This window comes from Gekko japonicus, unplaced genomic scaffold (genome assembly GCF_001447785.1).
Source record: "Gekko japonicus isolate JY-2015 unplaced genomic scaffold, Gekko_japonicus_V1.1 scaffold21, whole genome shotgun sequence".
Lineage (NCBI taxonomy): Eukaryota > Metazoa > Chordata > Lepidosauria > Squamata > Gekkonidae > Gekko > Gekko japonicus.
This window is the reverse complement of record NW_015173122.1, coordinates 689,644-716,439: the sequence shown is the minus strand read 5'-3', so window position 1 is coordinate 716,439 and position 26,796 is coordinate 689,644. Positions and strand designations below refer to the sequence as shown.

General features: G+C 47.7%; 1 protein-coding gene across 1 annotated transcript in view; it reads left to right on the top strand.

The window, feature by feature from the left end:
* Positions 1-17,719: 17,719 nt before the first annotated feature.
* PITPNA (phosphatidylinositol transfer protein alpha) overlaps positions 17,720-26,796 on the top strand; it is a 33,536-nt gene continuing 24,459 nt past the window's right edge. Inside the window, exons 1-2 of the mRNA XM_015421867.1 lie at positions 17,720-17,849; positions 23,048-23,078. Of these exons, the coding sequence (XP_015277353.1) occupies positions 17,830-17,849; positions 23,048-23,078 (51 nt within the window). The 5' untranslated portion in view covers positions 17,720-17,829. The remainder of the gene's footprint in view (positions 17,850-23,047; positions 23,079-26,796) is intronic.

Sequence of the window (26,796 nt, the reverse complement as noted above, 5' to 3'; positions counted from 1 at the left end):
ACTTTTTCTTATATCTTTCTCCCCCCCCCCCCCCCCGGTCAACTTCCTTCATTGTCCAACTTTCACACGCAGTAATGAGGAATGCCATAGTATGAATTGCCTTGATCTTGGTCTCCAGAGATACCTACGTACTAAGCATTCTTTACCTACTTATGAGAAGCTGGCTGCCCACTCCATGTTTCTAGTTCCCATTCAGTTGAGGAAGAGATGTACCCCCTTCCCACTACAGATGCCAGGGCTTTTTTTGTAGAAAAAGCCCAGCAGGAACTCATGAGCATAATAGACCACACCCAACAGCAGAAACTCATTAGCATATTAGGCCACACCCATGACAATACAGCTCATTAGCCTATTAGGCCACACACCCCATGTTACCAGAAGTGTGGTCATCCAGCCACACCCACCTTTGGCTTCTTATTCTGTTTACCTTGTTTGTGGTCAAAACCGAGGGCTTTTTGCATGTTAGGCCACACACCCCTAATTGTAGCCAATCCTAATGAGTTCCTACTGTTGGGTGTGGCCTGTTATGCTAATGGGTTCCTGCTGGGTGTGGCCAACTCGGGAGCCAGCCGGAACTCCGTTCCTGTGCGTTCCTGCCCCAAAATAGCCCTGCAGATGCCCTTGTCTTACTGGGCAGAAAGGAAGCACCGACAGACCGCTGGTAGAAGGAGGAATGCTCATTGTCGAAGAACAGGTCAAAGCCAGGCAGGACTGTGTTTAGCCACTGGGAAGGACCTCTTGGCCAAAAACCTTGCTGCGTTGGGTGAAGTGGTCCAGAAGGCAGGGCAATGTCCTACCCTGGTGACCGGCAAAAGCTTTGGGAAATGTCTTCTGGGAAATAAAGCATCCTCTCTGGTGGAGGAAACTGGCCCCAATGCAACGTGGATGTCCCAGCCTAACCCAGAGGCCTGGGTCAGTGACCCTGACCTGTATCCTAAGACTAATGAACGATTCTTATCAAAGGCTTGCAGCCCTGCTGGGTTGACTGCAAGCCAGAGAAGTAATGATGAGCAAGCCGATTTGAGGAGCTGTGGAGTGAAGCTAAAGAGAGGTATGTTCTAACACCCAGAGCAAAAGGTTGACGCTGTAGAACAAGCACCCAGGGTGGGGCACGGATGTTATGACTCAGCAATGTACAGCCGTATCAGGCAAAGGTCAGTTTCTATGTGCAGTGCATGTCCAACGTGGGCACAGAGAGGTGGCAGGAAAACTGTGCCAGTATTGGGAGCCACCTTCGCATGAACAAGACAAAGACCTCCAGCACCCACCCCCCCAGGGCTCTTTTTGTAGAAAAAGCCCAGCAGGAACTCATTAGCATAATAGGCCACACCCAACAGCAGGAACTTATTAGCATATTGGGCCACACCCCTGACAGCACAGCTCATTAGCACATTAGGCCGCACCCCCATGTTACCAGAAGTGTGGTCATCCACCCACACCCACCTTTTGCTTGTTATTCTGTTTACCTTGTTTTTTGTCAAAACCCAGGGCTTTTTTGTAGCAGGAACTCCTTTGCATGTAGCCAATCCTAATGAGTTTCTGCTGTTGGGTGTGGCCAATTATGCTAATGAGCTCCTGCTGGGCGTGGCCAACTCAGGAGCCAGCCGGAACTCCGTTCCTGTGCGTTCCTGCCCAAAAATAGCCCTGCTCCCCCCCCAGGTGAAACGTTACAGCTTCATTCAATAGCACACTGGAACCACAACTACAAAGACTAGGGTGTCCTCTCACAGTTATGTGGCGGTGGCCCCTTGTGGACCTCTGAAGATCAGGGCCAGGCCATCCGCAGCCAGGAGGAGAGAACGTTAACACAGCAAAGGGCCAAGTAAAGTTCAGAGGTGATTTGCCATCGAGGTGAGTGTTTAAGACTAGGAGGCCCAGGCTCACACCCCACCCCAGCCATGGCACTCGCTAGGAGAGGTTGGGTCAGTCGTGTATTCTCAGCCTGGCCTACCTCACAGAACTGTTGTGGGGATAAAATGGTGGGAGGAGTCATGTATGCGATGCTGAGTTCTTTGGAGGAAGGGTGGGATATAAAGGGCTGGACAGATGTAGCTGTCAACCCCACATGTTCTCTGCACAGTTATTTTACCTCAAGGAAGATTCCTGGCAGGAAACAACAGGGCAGCCAGGAAGATCAAGCAACTCTGGGGTGGGAGAAAGTGAGGGCAGATGCTAGGCACACTTGTGTGTTACATCCCGTCAAGTCACTTCTGACTTATGGTGATCCTCAGGGGTCATTTTGTAGAAAAAGAGGTGCAGGAGATCATTAGCATAACTCATTAGCATAACTTATTTGCATATGCCACACCCCCTGACATCACCGGAAGTGTGTCAGAAGGCAACACCCACCGCTCAGGCTCCACTGGACTGTTTTGGATTGCTAGCTATTGGGGGGGGGGGGACGTACAGATCTGCTCTCACAGAGGAGGGAGAGCTTGTACCTGAAGGCTGGCTGGGGGTGGGCTCTGCAAGTTGCTTCTTGCACCTCGTGGCCCAACTGACGGCTGCTGGGAGCAGCGGACGGGGCTTGTTGCATGTGCCTGTCCCCTGGGCTCCTTACTGCCGGAGCTCTGCTCCTGTGCGCTCCCGCCGGAAATGACCCCTGGTGATCCTATGAATTAATAGGGCTACAGTGGCTCAAGTGGTTAAGACGCTGAACTGCAGACCAGAAGGTTTGTGGCTCAGCGGTTTGAGACCCAAGTGCCACGTGAAAGAGTGAGCTCCCGTCTCTGGCCCCAGCTCCTGCCAACCTTGCAGTTTGAAAGCAAGAAATTGCAAGTAGATAAATAGGTACTACTTCGGTGGGAATGTAACAGCATTCCATGTGCCTCAGCGTCTAGTCATGCCAGCCACATGACCATGGAAACATCTTTGATCAGTTTTGGCTCGGAAACGGAGATGAGCACTGCATCCCTAGAGTCGGATTCGACTGGCTTTTGAGCAAGGGAAACCACCTTTACCATAGATTTTTAAAAATTTATTTTTAAACTTAACAGTAATACATTAAACTTAACAGTGATATAGTAACAATAATACTTTAAAATTTAAAAACAATAGTTTAAACTTGAACTTGCCTATTACAACATTATGAATGAAAAACAAAAAATAATAGGAAGGTTACAGGTATTGTAACTTTGAAATAAAAATACAGACTCCAAATCCATAATAATATAAGAGAAAGACAACAATTCTATATACCAAGTCAATGTATAAGGGTTATACAAGGTAAAGGTAAAGGTTCCCTTGCTCGAAAGCCAGTCAAGTCCGACTCTAGGGTTGCGGTGCTCATCTCCGTTTCAAAGCCGAAGAGCCAGCGCTGTCCGAAGACGTTTCCGTGGTCATGTGGCCGGTATGACTAAACACCAAGGCGCACGGAACGCTGTTACCTTCCCACCGAAGCGGTACCTATCTATCTACTTGTAATTTCTTGCTTTCGAACTGCTAGGTTGGCAGGAGCTGGAACTAGAGACGGAAGCTCACTCCATCATGCGGCACCCTGGGACTCGAACTGCTGAACTACCGACCTTCCACAGCCTGCAGTTCAGTGTCTTAACCACTTGAGCCACCGCAGCTCCTATAAGGATATAATTTCAAGATACCTTTGAGGAATGGATTGAACGTTGCCTTGAAAGTTGAAAGTTGCCTTGATAAATGGAAGCCATTTAGAGAAGAAAGTGGATTGGGAATGGTACCTTTACTATGAATTAATGTCCTCCAGGATGTCCTATCATTAACAGCCTTGCTCAAGTCTTGCAGAACTGAAAACTATGGCTTCCTTTATAGAGTCAGTCTCTCTCACTTGGGGGTCTTCCTCTTTTCCTGCTGCTTTCAACTCTTTCTAGCATTATTGTCTTTTTGGGATGTGACCAAAGTACAATAGCCTTTCAGTTTGGTTTAGTTATTTTAGCTTCTAGGGAGAGTTCAGGCTTGGTTTGATCTAGAACCCTCTGATTTGTCTTTGGTATCCGTGATACTCTCCTCCAACACCACGGTCGAGATGAATCAATTTGAAATGAATGAGTTTTCTTCCTGTCGGCTTTCTTCACTTTCGCATCCATACATAGTGATGGGCAGGGCTATTTTTGGGCAGGAACGCACAGGAACGGAGTTCCGGCTGGCTCCCAAGTTGGCCACGCCCAGCAGGAACTCATTAGCATAATAGGCCACACCCAACAGCAGAAACTCATTAGGACTGGCTACATTCGGGGTGTGTGGCCTAACATGCAAAGGAGTTCCTGCTATAAAAAAGCCCTCCGTTTTGACAACAAACAAGGTAAACAGAATAAGAAGTAGGGTTTCCAGCCTCCAGGTGGGGCCTGGGGATCTCCCGCTTTTACCACTGATCCCCAGCCGACAGAAAACAACTCCCCTGGAGAAAATGGCAGCTTTGAAGGGTGGGCTCTATGGCATTGTACCCTGCTGAGGCCCCTCCCCTCCCCAAACCACGCCCTCTCCTGGCTCCAACCCCAAAGTCTCCAGGTATTTTCCAACCCAGACTTGGCAACCCTAATAAGAAGCAAAAGGTGAGTGTGTCTGGATGACCACACTTCTGCGAACGTGGGGTGTGTGGCCTAATATGCTAATGAGCTGTGCTGTCAGGGGTGTGTCCTAATAAGCAAATGAATTTCTGCTGTTGGGTGTGGCCTATTATGCTAATGAGTTCCTGCCGGGCTTTTTCTACCAAAAAAGCCCTGATGATGGGGCGAATGATCTTGGTCTCCAGCCCCACATCCTTACACCTGAGCATCTTTTCTAGTTCTGGATCTAATTCCCTCAAGCACACTTATACCAGGTCAGACTTGTCTTCCCTGCGGCCTCAGAATCAGGATGAAGGTCTTCATGCCATGCAGTTTGGTGTAGTGGTTAAGAGCGGCGGACTTTAATCTGGAGAACCAGGTTAGTTCCCCACTCCTCCACCTGCAGCCAGCTGGGTGGCCTTAGGTCAGTCACAGCTCTCTCAGAGCTGTTCTCTCAAGAGCAGTTCTCTCCGAGCTCTCTCAGCCCCACCTACCTGCCAGGGTGTCTGTTGTAGGGAGGGGAAGGGAAGGAGATTGTAAGCCACTCTGAGTGAAGGGCAGAGTATCAATCCAGTCTCTTCTTCTGCTCAACTACCCTGATCATCCTCTACAATGGCTCGTTTTCTGTATCATCCTGTCCAATACTCCCTCTAAGGTGAGTAGTCTTGCGAGCAAAAATTCTATTTTGTGAGCTACTGGCATTAAAGTTGTGAGCAAGCGATTCGACTACTGCATAAATTACTTTGCTCTGGAGCCATCCTTCCTGAGCTCAGGAAAAATGTGTGAGCCGGAGGCTAGAAAACTGTGAGCTAGCCCACACTAACTCAGCTTAGAGGGAACATTGATCCTGTCCTCTCGCCATTTGCCCATCTCGCACAGAATTGTTTTTTTTAATCAATTTTTCCCCTTATCCTTTTCAGACCAGAGTTGTACCAGGTATCACCTCCAGGTGGTGCGACAGTCACAGGAAAACTGGGACTCATGTTGTTAACAAAGCTAACGTTTAGTCATTCAGAGGCCCTGATTCCCAGGCATGCGATGTGGCAAGCACCGGGCTGGAGGTGTGACCCAAGTCGCCTGCATGAAGGAAAACTTGATTCTGATAATGAGAGTGTAGCCACCTCTCAGGTGAAATGGCCTGGCCTGGATTCCTAGGAAGCCAGTCAGTCTTCATCCTCAGCCTGAGGTCATGCTTGTAGGACATCTCGGTAAATGACATGGTAAGAAAGTACTTGAATGCCAAACGTTTGCAAGCCCAGGCGATCAACTTAAAAACAGCACTCGGCTTACCACTCTTTCTATCACGTGACACCCTGTGGACTACAAGAGTTCCTTTCTGAAGTCCAGTGGCTCAAGCAGTCTGCTTATTATGAACCGTCCAACCTGGAGCAGCCAAATGGTAGGTCCACAGAATTCAGCAACTTGTTTGTAACCGTGGCTAGCCATATGCCTCTATTAAAGTTCACAAGCAGAACAGGGAGGCAAATACTCTTGCCTGCTGTTTTCCATCTGTTGACATTACTAGCATATGGCCTCTCTGAGAGCGAGCTTGTCCCCAGGGCCTCGGCTTACTGGGGAGGTGCACAGTGGCTATTCAGCAGGGGTCATTTTGTAGAAAAAGAGGTGCAGCAGCTCATTAGCATAACCCATTAGTATAACTTATTTGCATATGCCACACCCCCTGACATCACCGGCAGTGTGTCAGAAGGCAACACCCACCACTTAGGCTCCACTGGACTGTTTTGGATTGCTAGCTATTGGGGGGGGGGGACACGTGCAGATCTGTCCTCGCAGAGGAGGGAGAGCTTGTACCTGAATAAAACTTGGTCTTAAAGGTGCCACTGGACTGTTTTGGATTGGGGGGCCGGGCGGAGCTCTGCAACTTACCTGGCTGCTTCTTGCTCTGACTGAGGGCTGCTGGCAGCAGGGGGTGGGGCTTGTTGCATGTGCCTGCCCCCTGGGCTCTTTACTGCCAGAGCTCCGCTCCTGTGCGCTCCTGCAGGAAATGACCCCTGCTCTTCAGGAATCCACTGTGACAGCAAAGGAGAAGCCCACCAAGGCAGCAGCTACAAGGAAGATTGCTGTAATAGCAGCTACAGGGTTTGGGTCGTTTAGGTCCCCAGTACAATTACTCGGTAAAGGTTTCCCTTGCTCGAAAGCCAGTCAAATCCGACTCTAGGGATGTGGTGCTCATCTCCGTTTTCAAGCCAAAGAGCCGGTGCTGTCCAAAGATGTTTCCGTGGTCATGTGGCCGGCATGACTAGACGTTGAGGTGCATGGAATGCTGTTACCTTCCCACCGAAGTGGTACCTATTTATCTACTTACAATTTCTTGCTTTTGAACCTCTAGATTGGCAGGAGCTGGGACCAGAGATGGGAGCTCACTCCGTCATGCGGCACTTGGGTCTCAAACTGCTGACCTTCCGGTCTTCAGTTCAATGTCTTAACCACTTGAGCCACCTTGAGTCTACAGCAATGCTCCCTCTAAGCTGTGGAGTCTTGTAAGCAAAAATTCTACTTTGTGAGCTACCGGCGTTAATGTTGTGAGTGAGCGATTTGGCTCCTGCATCGATTAGTTTGCTCTGGGGCCATCCTTCCTGAGCAGAGACAAAAATCTCTGAGGCTAAAAAACTGTGAGCTAGCTCACGCTAACTCAGCTTAGAGGGAACACTGGTCTACAGCTGTCTATAGTTCAGTCCTGCCCAAGAAATGGGAGTGGGGTGGGATGGGGAGATCACAGGTACAGCCTTAGATTCTGTAGGACACCTGTATAAAGAGCCAACTTTAATAAAAGGTTTCCATGTGGTCTTTAGCACAGATCTTAAAACAGTTAAACACTCAACTCCCCCGAAACACAGATCAGCTAGAGACAAAATATAGAACCAACCCAAACAGAGGAGCTGTGGCTCAGTCGTAGAGCATCTGCTGGGCATGCAAAAGGATCCGGGTTCAATCCCTGGCATCTCCAGCCAAAAGGATCAGGTGGCGGAGGATGTAAAAGACCACTGCCTGAGACACTGGAGAGCTGCTGCCAGTCTGAGTAGATGATACTGACCTTGACGGACCAAAGATCTGATTCATTATAATTGCAGCTTCATGTGCACCGAAATGCGCAAGATTAAAAATGTACTATAGTTACAACTATAATTCAATTTTTAGGGAGGCGCATGATCTGTTATTTATTTATTTAAATTTATATCCTGCTCTCCCTGCCTCGGCAGGCTCAGGGCAGCTCACAGAAAATACCTTCACCAAAAAGGTTTCTGGGTGTGTCTTCCTGCTTGCGTTCTATCTTTATAATCCAAGCCCATGTCATTGATGGCTGGGTCTTACTGTCTTTTGCCTGTAGTGCCATATCACATGTAACTAAAATTTCCTGGCAATTCTTCTTCAAAGACCGGATGCTCCTCAGAAGGTACAGGGACTTGTAGTGACATATCCACCAAGTCTCCCTCTGCTGTACCTTCTTGGGTGTGTTATTCATCCTCTTCCACCAATCCCCTTTTCTTTCAATGAAGCTGTGTACCAGAAGGTAAATCTGTATCAGCCAAAGAGTGTGCTCATGAGAGATTCTGAACATGGTAACAGCCGAAGGAGACTTTAGTAGTTAGACGAAAGTTGATGGGCAATAGGTAGGGGACAGACAAAAGGAAACACTTCTGTAGTATCAATACAGATTACTTGCAGGGCTCTTTTTGTAGAAAAAGCCCAGCAGGAACTCATTAGCATAATAGGCCACACCCAACACCAGAAACTAATTAGCATATTAGGCCACACCCCTGCCAGCACAGCTCATTAGCCCATTAGGCCGCACCCACATGTTACCATTTTGTTGTCAAAATCCAGGGCCTTTTTTGCAGCAGGAACTTCTTTGCATGTTAGGCCACACACCCCTAATGTAGCCAATCCTAATGAGTTTCTGCTGTTGGATGTGGCCTATTATGCTAATGAGTTCCTTCTGGGCATGGCCAACTTGGGAGCCAGCCGGAACTCCATTCCTGTGCGTTCCTGCCCAGAAATAGCCCTGCAGATTAGTAGCGTGCCTCCAGTGATGAGCTTTGAGGCAAACACTGAAGGCCCTTCCAGGCTGGCACTTCTATTTAGGTTTATAAACTTCTTGCCAGTAGTGGGAGACATCCCATTGTCCTGCTTCCTTCCTCACTGCCGGCGCCAGCAGGAGGAAACTGATGAAAACTGTGAGTGCCAGCGTTGTGCAGACATTTCAGTCAAAAACTGGAAGTGATGTCATGGTGGGGGGGGCACTCTAGGATTTGCAAAAACTCTGGGGAAAACCATAGAGCTTTTTTTGCAAATTCTAGATTGGCCCCTGCCATCATGCTGTCACTTCCATTTTTTGACAAAAGTGATGTTAATGCACTGATATGCAACCAGGTCATCACCCTCCACTCCCCCACAAGGCGCCTGTCAATTGCTGGCTGTGGCCTGCCAACACCATTTCTATCGCCAACCCTGTCAGGTTCTAACAGCTCTAATGAGACATAGTTAATTGCAGTAAGAACTTTAATGAGGTAAGTAAACCAGGAAGGTTCCGCTGAGAAAGGGTAGGAAGTAATAACTAGGTTCTTAGGGGTGAGGCTTTAGCTAGGAATTTTGAGCTTGCTGTTTAAAAGTAGGAATACACTGTAAGCCCTTCCCCCCCCCCCCGGAGTGTTCCTAACACAGTCAAAAAGACTGATTCCCCGCAAGCAGCTGTGCCGCCATCGTTCTTCTGTTTCCCCCACTTGCATTGGTCAATTTCACTCTATTCTCTGTGCGGCCGCATTTTGACACGCAGCTCCCTGCGATTTCCCCTGCGTCTTTTCGATCTCAAAAAATAAGGATCGAAAAGACGCAGGGGAAATCGCAGGGAGCTGCGTGTCAAAATGCGGCCGCACAGAGAATAGAGTGAAATTGACCAATGCAAGTGGGGGAAACGGAAGAGTGAGTGCAGCACAGCTGCTTGTGGGGAATTGGTCAAAGCCTTTCTCTTCAACTTCAGTCTGGTAGCAGGATTCCAAAAGGTGCTTTTTTCCAACTCCATCAATCCCCACTGCTGTCCTTCCAGTCCTGTTCTTGGCTGTAGTTCTCCTTTCACACCTCTAGTTTCACTTTTCCCTCCTGTGGTGCTTCACTCTGTAAATCTTTTGTTTCATTGGTATGTTTTAATGTGGGTATGCATGTTGTTGTGGGTTAAAATGTAGGCCTCTAGAGCAGTGATGTCGAATTTTTTTGTTGAGAGGACCAGATCCAACATAAATGTTACTTTGTCAAGCCAGGCCATGTGTGCCATAAAATGTAATGCCAGGTACTAGAGATATAAACTTTATAAATGACCCAGGGAAACCCAATTAATGATATTATTTTTAACTCAAAATACAAACAAAAACAATTGATTCCTAGGAGAGAAAAGAATGATTTACTGAGGAATCCATAAAAGCCCCAATAAATGTATTTAATCATATGCTAGACTAGGTTTTTTCCAAGGGATACCATGGGGGTTGGTATCTTATGTTTTCATACAAATTAGATACTTTTTATATATATAGCAATTTAAGGAGATGAGTCCTTTCCCTCCCAGCCAAGCACGGCTACAATCCATCTCTCACTCTTTGGGTGCGTTCAGACGCAGGGTTTGCAACGGTATAAGTGCCGGTTGCAATCGGTGTACTTACCGGCGTTCACAAGTAGAACATCTGCCTTCCGTCCCTAACCATTGCAAAGCCCTTTAAACCGTTGTACTCTGCCACTAGGTCCCCAAGTGGTGGTATCCTGAGTACAACGGTTGTAATCGCTGTACCCCCCCCCACACACCATCTGATCGCTCTCCACCGGTGTCTAGCCACTTCCGTTGGGAAGCCTGAGGCTTCCGATTTTCCCCCAGCCATTTTTTTTAAACTAAGCAATGTGCGCTTGGGTGAAGCTTCGCCCTGAGCATTAAAAAAAAAAAAAAGTCCTTAGTGGAACGTTTTGGAGGAGTCCAGGACTTCAGGGAGGCCAGTTTGGGCTTTAAACTTTAAAGGTAAGTCCTTACCTTTAAACTTTAAATGTAGTTTAAATGTAGGTGTTTTGAGCATGCGCAAAGATTGCCATTCTGTGGATGGCTGCCTATGCGCATGCTCAAACTGAGGTTTTGTTTTTTTTAAAACGCTGACACCCGCAGCATACAGCGATGGGCTCCGCAGAATGGAGGTGAGTGTGATTGCGTTTCAGCCGGCATAAACTGCACCGGTTCCAACTGGTACAGTTTATGCCGGCTGAAACGCCGTGTCTGAACGCACCCTTTGTTTCCTCTCTTCCGCATCTTACCTTGGAGGATTCTCAAGAAGGCACATGGGACTCCCTCTCAACTGCCCCCCCCAACACCAACACCAATAACAACCCTATGAGGTAGTCCATGCTGAGCGACTGGCCCCAGCTGACGGGGTCCTGACTAGGGTTGCCAGGTCCACTGGAGATGCCGGCAGGCAGATGGGGGAGTGGGATTCTGGGAGCTGGGAGCATCACCCCAACATGCCAGTCACCGGAAGTGACGCTGCACACTGTACCTACATCACCTAGAAGTGATATAGGCAAGTTGGGGGGAAATGCTCTGGTTTCTGGGCAAAACTCTATGGTAAAATCATCCTCAAACCATAGAGTTTTGCCCAAAACCCAGAGCGTCACCCCCCATGTCACTGACATACCTACATCACTTCTGGTTGATGTAGGCACGTTGTGTGATGTTACTGTTGGCGGGGGGGGGGATTTCCTTTTGCTGGCAAAGAGCCCACAAAACTGGGCAATCCCCTGCCCCCAACTGGGGAATGGCAACCCTAGTCCTGGCTCAGGAGGAGGGGAAGGGTCCTAAACCTGCCTCTTCCAGGTCCCCCCACCAGTTCTCATCCCTCCCACATTTCCCACCGAAGCAGGAGGGCTGAGGGAAAGGCTTGATATAGAGGCTGTTTCCAAGGGGTGCTTTTGTCCTCCCGTGACCCCTTTTCCTTCATGGAAGGATGTGGGGGAGAAGGGGGGGTCACCATCCGCCACTCTCTCCAATGCTCACTCCGTGTCCCAGTTCAGATGTGCAGCAGCAACAGCTGCGTCCGTTTTCCCCTTTGCTCCTCCACTCACTTTCGAGGCTGGGACGTCTTCCCCCTCAGAGAGGCATGCACAAGACAGCCCGGTTGCCTCCCAGTCCACGTGCCGACCCTCCTCCTCCCTCTCCTGCCCGCCCTGTCCCTACATTGCCAAGCCACCACTGTGTGGACCTGTTCTCGCCAACACCCCTCATGGTCACTGTTTGGCGAGGCAGTGGCAGCCAGTGCTCCCTCTAAGCTGCAGAGTCCTGTGAGCAAAAATTCTACTTTGTGAGCTACCCGCATTAAAGTTGTGAGTGAGCGATTTGGCTGCTGCATAAACTAGTTCACCCTGGAGCCGTCCTTCCTGAGCTGAGACAAAAATGTGTGAGCTGAAGCTAAAAAACTGTGAGCTAGCTCACGCCAACTCAGCTTAGAGGAAACACTGGTGGCAGCACTGGCTCTGCTCTGCCCCCGCCCCTCCATGTAGTGGCTTCGCCAATCCCAGCTGAGCCGCAGTCGGAGAAGGCGGCAAGGAAAAACATACCACGCCTCCTCTTTTTCTGCCTTTGCTGCCATTCCCCCCAAACTATTTTACCCCAGTCTCATAGTCCTGCCCCTTAGCAATTTCCTGTTTCTTGATAGCTTTGACCACACACATTACTGCATGCACCTGCTTGCCCCCTCCCCCTCCCCAGCAGCCTCCTGCCTTCACTCCCTTGCACCAGTTGTTTGCAGGCCAGTTAAGAGCCCTGTTAAGACGCTGAACTGCAGGCTGTTCCCATCTCTAGTTCCAGCTCCTGCCAACCTAGCAGTTCAAAAGCAAGAAATTGCAAGTAGATAAATAGGTACCGCTTCGGTGGGAAGGTAACAGCGTTCCATGCGCCTTGGTGTTTAGTCATGCCGGCCACATGACCACGGAAACGTCTTCGGACAGCGCTGGCTCTTCGGCTTTGAAACGGAGATGAGCACCGCAACCCTAGAGTCGGATTTGACTGGCTTTCGAGCAAGGGAACCTTTACCTTTTAAGAGCCCTGGACAGGCCGGTTTGACACCCCTGCTTTAGAGTAGGACAGACAGTGGCTGGATAGGTGCTTGAAATGTGTTATGGTAGGATGGTAGGTGTACCCCAGGGGGTGAAATGACTGTGAGAAGGATTGTTCAGTGTGTGGAGGAAGAACAGAGCTGAGTGGGTGAAGTGTGAGATGCTGTGAAGTCTCAAAGAAATCTGTGTTCTTTGTGGAAGTTCCTTAGTCCAAGTGAGAAAATAAGCCTTTGTGGCTAGATCTACTGAAGGAACTTTACAGAAAGATTTGCACCTATCCGAAACCATTACATTTATGAACTTTACTGAAACCATTACACTGCTATACTCCTAAATAAACTCTTATGTTTAAGAGAAAGCAACTGTTTTATTTAGAGCAAAGAATCCCCTTTTGCCTCAGAGCTATCCCCACATGCTGACTCTTCTGTCATTTTACCAAATTGTCATGAGTCAGCCAGGGCTCAGTGACAGCAAGAACTCCTCAGAAAAAGAGGACTCCTCACGAGGAGTCCCATGTAGCTAGCACTGAGTTAACAGAAGCTGACCAGCAGGAAAATGAGCTGCAGGCTTGTAGGATTCACAGCCAACAGCTGGTGCAACACCCTCCAGCCCTGATTCAGCAGGTGACGTTTGGACCCCTGACCTAGGACTGAACGACTCTGCTTTGCCCGACTTTTGGCACCTGATACTCAGAGCCTGTGAGCCAGTACACAAATATAACTAAGCTGTCCTGTTCCTTGGGTCCAACTAAGAAGCCTAACGTAAGAGCCTTTGATGGCAGTGAAAATAAGAAAGAAAACTAAGGAAGGCAAGGAGGCAGCATAACAGGCGCCACTTCAGAACACTACAGAGAGGTGCCTTTACAGGGGTTACATAAAGGGGTCTCCGAAAACAGCAAAAACTTTACAGCTCCCTTTCTCTCCCCTCAGGAAAAGGCATCTGCTGCAACGTCAGTGTCAAACTGTTGGGAGATGCAGTCCCTCAGAAATTCCATTCCACTTCTTTGCTCAATGAGTAACTGAAGTGTATGGAGGGAAGATGGCGTGGTATAGCCTGATCTCGTCAGATCTCGGAAGCTAAGCAGGGTCAGCCCTGGTTAGGACTTTGATGGGAGACCTCCAAGGAAGACTGCAGAGGAAAGCAATGGCAAGCCATCTCCATTTCTCACAACTGTGGAATCCACAGCCAGTGGGAGGGCCATGAGCACAGACTGCTTTAAATGGGGGTTATACAGATTCATGAAGGAGAAGCCCATTCATGGTTACCAGTCATGGTTAGTAAAGGGAACCTTCATATTCAGAGGCAGCAAATCTCTGATGCTACAACATCAGGGGACACTGGCCTTTTGCCCTGTTTGTTGGGTGTTGTGCCATTCAGAGCAGGATGCTGGATTAGACTGATGTGACCCATCACGGCTCTTTTTATGTTTTTATGAAGTTGAAACGGAGACTACCAAGAGAATCTTCTCCCTTCAGGATGCCTGCATGCTATTCAATACCACATGAATTGAGGCCGACACAGAAGGCACAGGGCAGCCAGAACTGTATGTGGTCTTCCCAGTGAGGCTGCACCATTATTACAACCTTTTCCACTTTTTTTTGTGTGTGAAATGTCTCTGAAACATCCAAGCCCCACTACAAGTCGCAAGATGATAACCATGACTTCCAGGCACACACACACACAAACAAAACACCAAAAAAAGAAGACAAAAGTAATTACTACTGTGGAATCACACAACTTCAAAGTTTACGAAGAAAAAATGAAATTGTTCAAGATTTTCTATTTCTTGGCTCCATCATCAACTAAAAGGGAGACAGCAACGAAGAAATCCGAAGATGACTAAGAAGACAATGGTTTCCAGTTTTATTTTAATTAGCTATTGGCCATTACAAAACATAAACTTTATTTATTTATATTTATTTATTATATTTATATTGTGGACAAGCTATAGGTTAGAGTCAGAATATACAAAAATACCAGAGATCAGTAACAAAATATAACTAATTTAATACAGTGGCCTAAATAATGCCCCTTCCCAATGCCACCTTGGAACATATATGCTTTGCAGCAAGGGCAAATAATGAAACTTTATAAGAGACATATGCATCAATGTCAGATAACAAAAATGAAATGCGAAGACTACATTAATACATTCTACACAGGACAAAGTCAATTCAGAAACTCCAGCTGATAGAGAACACTACAACCCAGTTACATGCATGTCCCACACATTCTGCATTCACTCCACTGGTTACTGATAAGTTAATAGGTCTAACTGAAGGTGCTACTTATCACCTACAGTACCTCTTAATGGCCCATGCCTGCAGAATTACCTCTTCTGCTATCACGTGACAGCTTCACTCATTTGAACAAAGCTCTACTGATTCTTGTGCATTCTCTGTGCACCCGTTGGAGGAAGAGGAGAATTGGATTTATACCCCACCCTTCACTTGGGAGTCTCAGAATGGCTTACAATCTCCTTCCCTTCCTCTCCCCACAACAGACACCCTGTGAGGTAGGTGGGGCTGAGAGAGCTCTGAGAGAACTGCTCCTGAGAGAACAGTGACTGACCCAAGGTCACCCAGAGTAGGGAATCAAACCCGGTTCTCCAGATTAGAGTCCACTGCACTTAACCACTACACAAAACTAATCTGTTGCAATGATTACTGCTTATACTGCATTGCCCTCTCTACATTTGCAATGCCCATTATTATGCTGCTTACAGTCTTGCCTGAGGCAGTCAACTGTTCTCACTGTCTTCTAATTCAGTATTCGCTTGCATTGTTCATTTTATGCCTTATGCTTCTTGCTTTCCATTCTGTAATCCGTCTTGAGTCTTAGTAAGGTCCAAAATGCAAGAGGTGGGTGATCTATGCCATTTCTCTGACCAGACTTGGAGCTATACAAGAGAATCTCCCTACACACTCATCTCCGAGCTCCCTGACGTTCCCACGTGGTGAAAATTCATCAATTACCTGCTAAGTTAATTTCTGACAGGGGGACCCAATTTGTTTCTAAGTTTTGGAGGGAACTTCTTTCCATTTTAGGGGTGGAACAAGGGCTCAGCAGCGCGTATCATCCTGAAACTGACGGACAAACAGAACGAGTTAATCAGACCCTGGAGCAATATCTTCGTTGTTTTACTAATTATCAACAGAATGATTGGTGTGAATTGTTGCCTCTTGCTGAATATTGTTATAACAATACTGTCCATAGCTCCACGGGCATGTCTCCTTATAAAGCTGTCTCTGGTTACGACAGCCCCCCCCTCCCTTTCCTGGAGGGGATGGGCCACCGTCCTGTGGGGGATGCTGATACATGGTGTATGTCCTTGCAAAATGCATGGCCTCTGCTATGCCAAACGCTTGACGCCGCCAAGGCTGCTTACAAGACCCAGGCAGACAAGGGTAGGGTGGTGGGGTTTGATCTGAAACCTGGGGATCTTGTGTATGTCTCGACCAAGAACATTAAGATGCTGCGGCCTAGCAGGAAATTGGGGTGGAAATTCATAGGTCCATTCAAAGTGCGTAAAGTCATAAATGATGTGGCGGTTGATGTTGTTTTGCCTAAGAATTTACGTGCTCTACATTCTGTTTTTCACATGAGCCTGTTGAAGAAGGATCCTGGCCCGTCTCCATGGAGACCAGCGACTACTCCTCCTCCACCTGTCATTTTGGAAGGGGATGAACATTTTGAGATCGCTGATATCCTTGATTGTAAATTGAAACGTGGTAAACTCTGGTACCTTATCGAATGGGTTGATTTCGGTCCCCAGCACCGTGAATGGGTGGAAGAAGGGGATATTCGGGCCCCTTACCTGATCCGTAGTTTCCACAAGAGGTTCCCGGACAAACCGGGAGGTCTCCCGCCCAGCCCGGGAGATCTCCCGCCCGACCCGGGAGGTGTGTTGTAAGTGTATTTTAAGGGGGGCAGTATGTCAGCAAGCTGCCATTCTGTTTTCTGTGACCTCTGTGTACATATCCTTTCCCTGTTGCACCCGGCTTGGTTTCTATCATCCTGCTCCTGCGTTGGAATGCAAAAGATAACTGCTGGAGGTTGTGTGGGGGAGAAGATGCTGTAATGCTTGGCTATTGCTTTTCCCATGAGTACTGCACCTGTGTTTTGTCTAATGTTCTGCCTGGTTCCCATAGACTGGGCGCGCAACTGTTTCATTAGCCCGCCAGCGGGAAAGCTATTCATTGGACCTGTATCTGTTTGAAGTTCCTTTATTATGCTTGACCTAACTGTGTATCCCCAGTTCTAACAAAGACCGTGTTTGAGTATGTCTTCAACGCTTTGAAATAAATTTTGCTTTTCTTGAAAACGTGGATTTATTCTCGATGCTTGGGGATCCAACAGCTGGTCAGGGCCAAGAGAAGCACCCAGCGTGCAGGGCTGCTGGCCTCCAGGTGGGGCCTGGAGATCTCCTGGATTGACAACCGATCTCCAGATTAGTTCCCCGGAAGAAAAATGGCTGTTATGGAAGGCGTTATGGCATTATACCCTGCTGAGGTCCCTCCCCAGACTCCACCCCCCCAAACAGGAATTTCCCCACCTAGAGTTGGTAACCCTACCGGGCACCGCGCTGCAGCCCGGATTAATCCAACCCAACCAGCACAGCGCCGAAAAAAACTGGGGCAACCACCTCTTTCTCCTCTCCCGAGCAAGCCTCTCTCCACTGTCTGGAGCGGGGCTTCCAGGCCAGCCGCAGAGCGCCCCGGGAGTCCCGCGCTGCCTGCGTCCCGGCGAACAACGGTGCCATCCAAGGTCGCCTTGCAGAGCCCAACTCCTTGGCGCAAGACGCACGCCGGGGTCGGTCCACAGTAACCACCGCCGTCCCCCGCGGCACATGCGCAGAACCCCCGCGGCCCCGTCCACCCGCCTCGCAGCGCGTCACCCACCGGCGAGGATCTCCCCGAGCCGCGCTCCAACCCCGCCCCTCCCTTTTAGCGCAGGCGCAGTACGGTCGGCGCAGTCAACCAAGCGGGGGGGGGGGGGCCCGTTTCCCTTCCTCCCTCGTGACGCCATGGCGTCGGCGCGGCGCGCTGACATAGGCGTTGCCGGGGAACGCTGCGTCCTTCCTCCTCCCTCCCCCCCTCCCCCCTGCAGCCAGCTTGCCCGTTCTTCCTCCTGGGTTCAGACCGAGCCCGTGCCGGGAGGGAGCCTGAGCCGGGCCGGCGAAGCAGCCGCGGCGTCCCTCGCTGCCGCCGCCATGGTGCTCGTCAAGGAATAGTGAGTGAGGCGGAGGACGTTCCTTTCCGTTCGCCCGCGGGGGCGGCTGCGGAGGAGGGGGAAGGCGGCAGGGGCTCCGCTGAGGCGCCGGGCTGGGGTGGGTGGTGCGGGGGAGGCCGGCCGGCGGGCGAGAGAGGCCGGCGGGCGGGCGGGCCGGCTCCCTTCCAAGGTCACGCTGTGGCTCGCCGGTCGCGCAGCGTCCCGCCCGGGAGACTTCTCGCCCCGTCCCGCCCGGGAGACCTCCCGCCCCGTCCCGCCCGGGAGACCTCTCGCCCCGTCCCGCCCGGGAGACTTCTCGCCCCGTCCCGCCCGGCTCTCCTTCCCCGGTGGGGAGCCTGCTGGCCGCGCGTCGCCCTCAGAGGCCCTTCCCGTCGGAGGAGCCCCCCAGTCCCGCCCCTCCGGCCGTGCTTCCCCCGGCTCGGTGTCTTCCCCGGCCGGCCCCCCGTGGTGGGTCTCTGGCGCTCGGGCTGCGGCGCTCTCCGCCGCGCGTGGAAGTTGCCCTTGAGGTCGGCGGTTCCTCTTTTCGGGAAGCTGCCGCAGCGGAGCCCTGGAGGGGGGCTGGGCCGGGCGCTTGCCGGTTGCCCCGCCAGGAGGGAAGTGGGGCGGGACCAGGCAGGAGTCCGTCCCCCCGGGGTGGGGGCACCTTGAAGACCGCTTCTTTGCAAGGCGGGGAGGGGGGGGACTTTCTTGAAACAGGAGCTCACTTAAAAAAAAATTGTTAGGAATGCTACAAACTGACTGTACAAGGGAGTGCAATCAAAGTACAGCAAAAGGGCAATAGAAGTGTGGATCTAAATATCATGCTCATCTTCACAGAGAGAAATCAGCGCATTGGAAGCATTCAATGTGCCACTTTTTTCAGATGCGGGGGGGGGGAGGAAAGCAAATTCCTCTGCCTGGGGTTTGTAGACAAGAAGGAGCTGAGAAGGGGAAGCAGGTTTCTCTGTGTGAGGGGTCCTCCGGCCAGCCCTCTGTGGCCCCTTGGGCATTCCCAGACGTGGGCTGGTTTCCATGCCATCTTGCATCTCAGTGCTCTCCAAAAATGAGTGTCACGGGAACTTTCCCCTTTCTCCTGCAAAGCTCTCTGGAGCTCTGGGCCGTTTTTTCTAGACTGCAGAATCTTCCGTTTTGTGTTTCTTTCCAGCAACTTCCTCCATAAACGTTCACTATTTTTGGGTGCTGATTTGGACGTGAACCCAGGCTTCCTGTATGAAGATAGATCAAGATGGGTAGCCGTGTTAGTCTGTCTGGAGCAGTAGAAAGAGAGGAAGACTCTAGTAGCACCTTAAAGACTAACAAAATTTGTGGCAGGGTATGACCTTTTCTGAGTATCCGAAGAAGTGAGCAGTGACTCACGAAAGTTCATACCCTGCCACATATTTTGTTAGTCTTTAAGGTGCTACTGGACTCTTGCTCTTCCTTGTACAAAGTCGTTTATAAACTTGTATGCGTGTGTTCCAAAATAGACACATGTGCTGGTTCGTGTATCAGAAGAGTTTGGTTCCTTATTAGGATCCCTTGTTGGTCTTGGATGTATCGCTTTGCTTCAGATGCTCTTTTGCTGGGCTCTGCTTGTCGCCTGGTTTTTCTGTTTCTTGAAAGAGATGATTTGGGCCAGTGACAAGGCTGGAAAAGTTTGAGGCTTCTTCAGTGACTGCACAGGGCAGGGAGCTGGGCATGTCATAAAACTTAGACTTCGGTGCTTTGGAAGCAATTCAGGCTTGAATCAGTACCCTTGTCCTCCTCTTTTGAAGTGTTGAAAAATTGCTTCTCTTCTCTGTGATCCTCAATATGGTATCTTCCTGCATGTTTCTGTAGTGCCAGTTTTGGAATGGGATTCACCCGTGTAATACGTCCAGCTCTTATGTAATCCATGTTAGCCATGGAGCTTGAGCCCGGGCTGGTCCCTGCCCTGCTTCTGTGGCTTGTGATGGGTGCTGGTTGGGCTCAGTTCGTATATGGAGAGATTTTCAGTGAATATACCAGCATCTTCCAGGTGTACTTCTGTTTGTTAAACAAAGAGGGTGTTAAGCTGCCCTGTGGGTGTCATTTCTTTTTCTCTTTCCTTGCTGAAGTCTGCTTTCATGTATTTTATTGGGCTTGAAAACATTATAAGCTTTGCTGAATGCCCTGTTTATATGTATATGTTATATGTATGTTGTATATATAAAATAAAATAACAGGGCATTTAGCAAAGCTTATAATGTTTTCAAGCCAAATAAAGTACATGAAAGCATATGTAATGCCTTGTTATATATTTTTTGCCCCCTGTGATGCTATTGGCATAAAATACTAAGGCCAACTATATTTTTGATATGTGTATGTGTAACCAGCCACTGTGTATGTTACCTGAACATCTTTTAAGTGTTCCTGAGGTAGCTTCTTTCAAGGATGTACTTTGGTGAGGTATTTTGCCTTGCTTCAGGAAAGTTTTTGGTACGTGCTGTTAAGCTCACTGGAGACATTCTCACTACTGTTGTTTCTCTGAATCCTGCCAAATTATTTTTTGTTGTCATTCTGTACCAACTTTGCCATTTTGTGAATTAATTTGAGATGCTTTCCATTGGTGTTCTTTTATGGTCTGCTAAGGGGGTATCCTTGATGTGTCCAGCCTTGAAATACTTCAGTGACTCTCCTAGAGAGCCAGGGGGGAAATTTAGGACCCAGGCTTGTTTAACAGGATTCAGGGTTTTGGATTTTTATAACCATGTTTTCTTGAAGATACTACACATGTAAAATTTCTGGGAAGCTTTAAGCTTCAGTTCTTTCCCAGAAAAAAAATGGATTTCTTACTTATTGTACTGCTTTTAACAATACAAGTGCAGAATTTATAATGTAGAATGCAAAGTTGTGTTTGGCATATTTATGGAATTTATACTATAATGCCTTTGTTTTTGATTAAAAAAATACTAATATGCCCAGTACATTAGAGGGAGCTGCAGACTGCTGTACCCTATGCTATCTTGTCAAGTGAATCTTAATTTTTGCCATTTGAGAGACAGAAAAAATGTTGAGAGTAGAAAACGCACTCTGTAGTAAAACAAGAGAGTATATTTTTGGGACAAATGGTTAAAGAGTCCCATTGGGTAGGGCGACTGGAATATTTGGATATCAGGTTATCATTTTTTTTATTTTACAGCACCTTATTTCTTGTTGAGGAGAACATGCATATCATGGAAGAAGTGGCTGTCTTTTTTCAGTAGAGCCATTCAGACTAGATCCTGGGTGTTGGAAAAAGTCTGTTAATCAGATATGTACAAAATTGCTATGTTTTAATGACAGATCTACTGAAAAGACTGTTGACCGTATAATGAAGCATGTAACACTGAACTCTGTTATACACGCATAGCCTTGGTGCCAAAATGATTCATGTTTAAACAAACATGCCCTTGAAAAATCATTTTATATCACTGTGTAGATCATCTTGCATAACAGTTTTTTTTCTTTTTGTACATTCATTACAAAGAGAAATCATAAGTTTGTTTCAGTGCTCCATGAAATGTTGACTTTCCCCCCTAGGCTTTCACATCTCTAGTAATTGCTATCACAAAAACTAATCCTAAATTATTCAGTTTCTCATAACTTCATTAAAGTTAGAACAATTGTGTTGCAGTGAAGTGATCCTGCTTGTTATCCCAACAAGCTAACCTCCCACCCTATTGTAACTTCTCCCCTATGTCATTATTGCTTTAAAAAGCCCCATTTAATTGAATACTGGAGCCAGGATAGAAACTGCTAGTTAAGAAAGGAAATCCTCCATCATCACTGAAAGGTACAAAGTTCACATATAAGCAAGCAGTGGCAAGGATTTCCTGCATGTGCATTTTCATGTCCTACTCCAAAACATTCTGCTGTGAAATTATATAAGTTTTGTACTTCTCGTGAGGATTGTTGAGAGACACTAAATGAAATCCTGGGGTGCCAGAATGAAATGTCTAGATGTCATTGTGACCCGTGCATCCGAAATCTGTCAAGCCCTGCTTTATGTGAGCGAGCAAAGCGTGTATAATAATAATAATAAAAATAATAATATACTTGTCATTGTACATAGTACAACGAAATTAAAGATGCAATTATTTCGGTGAACCATACTCATATACACTCACACAACCATTCACAACCATCCCATAACTCCCCTTAAGGTTCACATTGCAACTTAAACCACCAATGTCACCCAAATTCCAATTTCATACAGCATTTAAAGCAATAATAGCTCTCGAATAAAAACTATTTTTTAATCTGTTTGTCCTTGTTTTAATTGTCCTATATCTTCTAGTATTAGTAAATGATTTGCACCCCCACCCCCCAATTCTTGTTTGGTTTGTTTTTGTCTCTCTGCATATTGTTAGCCTTCTTGGGTCCCCATCGCTGAGAAAAGCAGAATACAAATATGCTACATAAATCAGTCTCTGGGGTGAGTGACTGTGGGGATTGTGGCAGCAAGGCTCAGCCCCCTCTTGGTGGGTGTGAGAAGTGACATGGAGGCATCATGCAGTTCAAGGCTTGACAAAATCCCAGGCGCCAGGTCATCATAGTCTTTAGAAATTTCATTGTGGCACATAAATGTTTTCAGCAATAATTTTATTGCGGCGTCTTTCGTCAGTCTTTAGTAAAAATTAAAAGCTTATTTATTGTTTCACATCAGAATGTGGTTTGTTGTCTGCCGTCACAATAACACGGGCGTGAAATTCTCGTCATTGGTAGTTTCTATGTAAACTTAACACGATTCAGTGGCGGTGGATGAATTCATTTCCTAAACCGTTGCTTTCTCTGTCCACTTAAATTGAGCCTTTAAAAGCAGTAATTAAATTGTAAAAAAAAAAACATGGGAGAAGCTAGGGTTACAGGTTAGCTCTTTGTTATGGTGATGACAACCAAGGTTACCCCATATTTATGTTTGTATTTACAATAATTTTGCCATAGTATTAATAAAACTGAGAGACACTTGAAGAGTTTTAGGATTAGATAGCAACACTTGGAAAATATGATCATAGAACATGAAACTCTGAATGAGACCGACTCCTAAGTTTTTGGCCTTCCTACTAGAGCCAGAGAAAATCTGTCAAGGCGTGGCATAGTTAAAGTCGAACCACCGGGGCTTTGATCCTCAGAGGGGACATTGAGCTTCTGCTTTTTGTCTAAATTTTTCTGGCCATCAGGCCTTAGTGAATTTCCTCTTCTGTTCTGTTCTCTTGCAGTCGCGTCATTTTGCCGGTCTCCGTGGAGGAGGTAAGTTTGTTCCTGCTTCTTCCTTTTTAGGACTTGTAAAAATTTGTAGATGTTTAAACTTTTAGCCAGCACCATCCATCTTCTCAAAGTTAACAAAGGAGGTGGCAAAACTAAACTGTACTGTGCTACCTTAAAGTCAAGGAGCTGCGGCGGCTCAAGTGGTTAAGACACTGAACAACAGGCTGTGGAAGGTCAGTAGTTCAGCAGTTCGAGACCTGGGTGCTGCATGATGGAGTGAGCTCCCATCTCTAGTTCCAGCTCCTGCCAACCTAGCAGTTCGAAAGCAAGAAATTGCAAGTAGATAAATAGGTACCACTTCGGTGGGAAGGTAACAGCGTTCCGTGCGCCTTTACCTTAAAGTCTAATTGGCCTTTTTGTTGCCTGTTGCTTGCATAGGAGAGAGTCTGCTTTGTCAAATGCAGGAAGAGGCACTTGGGTCTGTTTCCAGGTCATTAAGGGGTTCTTGAAAACATTAAATGAATTGCTGGGGGTCTCACGTTTGAAGGTTGAAATGCCCTTAGAAGGGCAACAGGCTTTTTCCTGGGCAGGTGGTGTGTTTTGCTCCATCTTCACAGTGTGGTCATCCAGTGAACTGGCTAGTCCAGACAGGGGATATCCCTGCATGTGTACAATAGAAAGCAAACACCTAGGGCCAAACTATACATATTGTGTGTAACTGTCCCCTGGCTACGTCTTAAAAAACAAAATAGCGTTCTGGGATATTGAGTGCAGTAACTTTTTCTTCTTCGGCTGTTTTCATTTTCAAAATCTCTCATGTGTCACCTTACTTTCCTTGAAGAAAAGCTTTATATGTGTGGTTTTTCACTTAGGGAAGAATAAAGCAGCTGTGTCTGTATGTGATAGTTTTACGCGTAAAGGAAATAGCTTGGACCCTTAGAGTACTAGTAATAACACTTGGAATTTACATTAAGCATTAGTTGCTGGAAATGGTTCATGTACTTAATGATTTCATTCTTACAACAGCCCTGTCAATGAAGCCAGTGTTACCATCCCCATATTGTAGGTGGGGGAAGGGGTGAGGCTGGGAAAGAGGAGCTTGCCTAGTGAGTCTGTGGCAGGAGTGAGATTTTCAACAGGGGTCCATTCCCTTAACCAGCATGTCACACCTCACTCAGATGCGCCCTAATCCTTCATGGTTATGCTGTCTGCTGTGATTATGGGCGATGTTCTTTGCCGTGCTTTTATCGTAAGCGTTCTCCAGACCCAATTATGGATAGAGATGTTTGAATAAAACCCAAATGCTTGCGTTTTCCTACCCTAACAGATGGCGGTTCCTGGAACGGAAAATCACTTGACTCTTTTTTTTTTGTAATAGTGAAAACCCTGAGCAGCGTGTGTGTGCTTGCGCGCGCACCATTTTGCTTGTGAGGCAAGGCTGTGCCATGAGACCAAAATGTTGAAAGAGGGTAAAAGTCAAGCTTAAATACATAACGTGCGCTGCTGATTTTGTCAGGAGGCAGAAGAATGTTGGCTGAGCGGATCTGTTAAAAATGGAGTGGCGTGAGCAAGAAAAGCCAGGAGCCTGTGAGGGGACACGGGACCAACAGAAGCACGGCATTCTTGGCAGGTGCCTTTGCCAGCCAGCTGTTTTTTCTTTTTTTTTGCATCTTTCTGCAGGAGTTTCTAACAGCATGAAAAGCAGAGGTGCCTTAGCTGAACTACAGCTCCTGTATACTTAGGAGCTGACATATAGCGATGGTCCACCACTTGAGGGGTGTTATCCTGGTGTTATCTGTGGGGATGTGGCATGTTATGAATCATGGGGAAGTGATGGCAATAAGAAGAGACACCTGAAGTGCATAAGAGCATATGCACATAAGAGAAGCCAATGCTGGATCAGGCCAATGGCCCATCCAGTCCAACACTCTGTTACACAGTGGCCAAAAATACCAGGGGCCATCAGGAGGTCCACCAGTGGGGCCAAGACACTAGAAGCCTTCCCACTGTTGCCCCCTCCCCCCAAGCACCAAGAAGACAGAGCATCCCTTGCCCCAGCCTGAGAGTTCCTATCTATCCCTTGGGGCTAATAGCCACTGATGGACCTCTGTTCCATATGCTTATCCAATTCCCTCTTGAAGCCGTCCATGCTTGTAGCCACCACCTCCTGTGGATGTAGATGTGTCGATCAATCCCGAGGGGGTGACAAAAGGGAGTTCTGTGTGAGCTGCTTCCACGGAGGGCTACCTAACTGAGGGCAGTGCCCTGGGCAAGGTCTTGTAAGGAAGCCTCTCCTCTTGCCTGATCTACAAGGGGCCTCTACTGGTTTCTTGATTCTGGAATCCAGAGTATAGCACTATTCTAACAAACGGAAGCCACTGCTTGGAGCTGGTATGCGTTGGCCGAGGTCTTGTTGAAGCTGGTGGCCTCAGCTATTATTGCATTCCATGGCTTTAAGCAGACCACTGCAGCTAAAAACAAGATAAAGATATATATGGAGCATGGAGGCAGCTGATCTCTGGGCCTGCAAGACGGAACTCTTCCGTCAGGCATTTAATTAGGGGCCGTCACTGTCGTAGAACCCTGGCTTGTGGTTTTATCATTGAGCCCTGGCCCGTGGCTTTAATATCGAGCCGATGCCATAAGAAATTCTGAGCAGAAGAACATCTGAGAAGATCTGGGAAGGGGTAATTCATCTTGAAAATGAGCCATCTAAGTTAATCTTTTAACTGTTGCCAGCACCTTGTGTTTGTATTTTATCTGTCGTATTTTAAATAATTGTATGATCTTAACTGTATTTATGTTTGTATGGAAGCCGCCCTGAGCCTGCTTTGTGCCGCCCCGCCCGGGCAGGGCTCTTTTTGTAGCAGGAGCTCCTTTGCATATTAGGCGACACATCCCTAATGTAGCCAATCCTCCAAGAACTTACAGAGCTCTTCTTACAGGGGCTACTGTAAGCTCTTGGAGGATTGGCTGCATTAGGGGTGTGTCTCCTAATATGCAAAGGACTTCCTGCTACAAAAAGAGCCCCCGGGGTATAAATCTGATAAATAAATAATAACTAAATAAATGAAAGGAAGATGGGGAGATGGCAGAGAAACTGAATGAGTTTCTCTGTGTCTGTTTCCACTGTGGAAAAATGTGGGGCAGGCACCCACCCTGGAGCAGCTGTTTTGGAGAAGAGTTTCTGAAGAAATGAGTCAGATTGAGCTGATGAGAGACAGTTTCTTAGACTGCTAGGCAAATTGAAAACGACTAAGTCCTGCATGTGGATGGCATACACCCAAAAGTTCTTAGGAAATTTAAACGTGAAAGCATTGATCTCCTAACCAGTATATGTAAGTCGTCACTGCCATTAGTCTCTGTACCAGAGGAGTGGAAAGTAGCAAACGACCCACTGATTTTTTAAGAGGTCCGGAAGGGGTCCAAGTTATTACAAGCCAGTCTTTGAGCAGCGTAGCAAGCATATGGTTAAGGGTGATAACAGTAGGTGTACAATACAAGGATTGATATTGGGAGCAGTGGTATTGAATTTGTTCACAAACGTTCTGGAGTTGGGGATGAGCAGTGCGGTGGCTGAGTTTGTAGATGATAATTGTTCAGGATGGTGAAGCCCAAGGCAGGTTATGAGGAGCTCCAGGAAGATCTCTCTGCATTGAGTGAGTGGCCATTAACATGACAAATGAAATTCAGTGTAGTGAAACGTAAGCTGACGGAACTTTGGAACAAAAACATTCTGACTTGAAGGATAGGCTGGTGT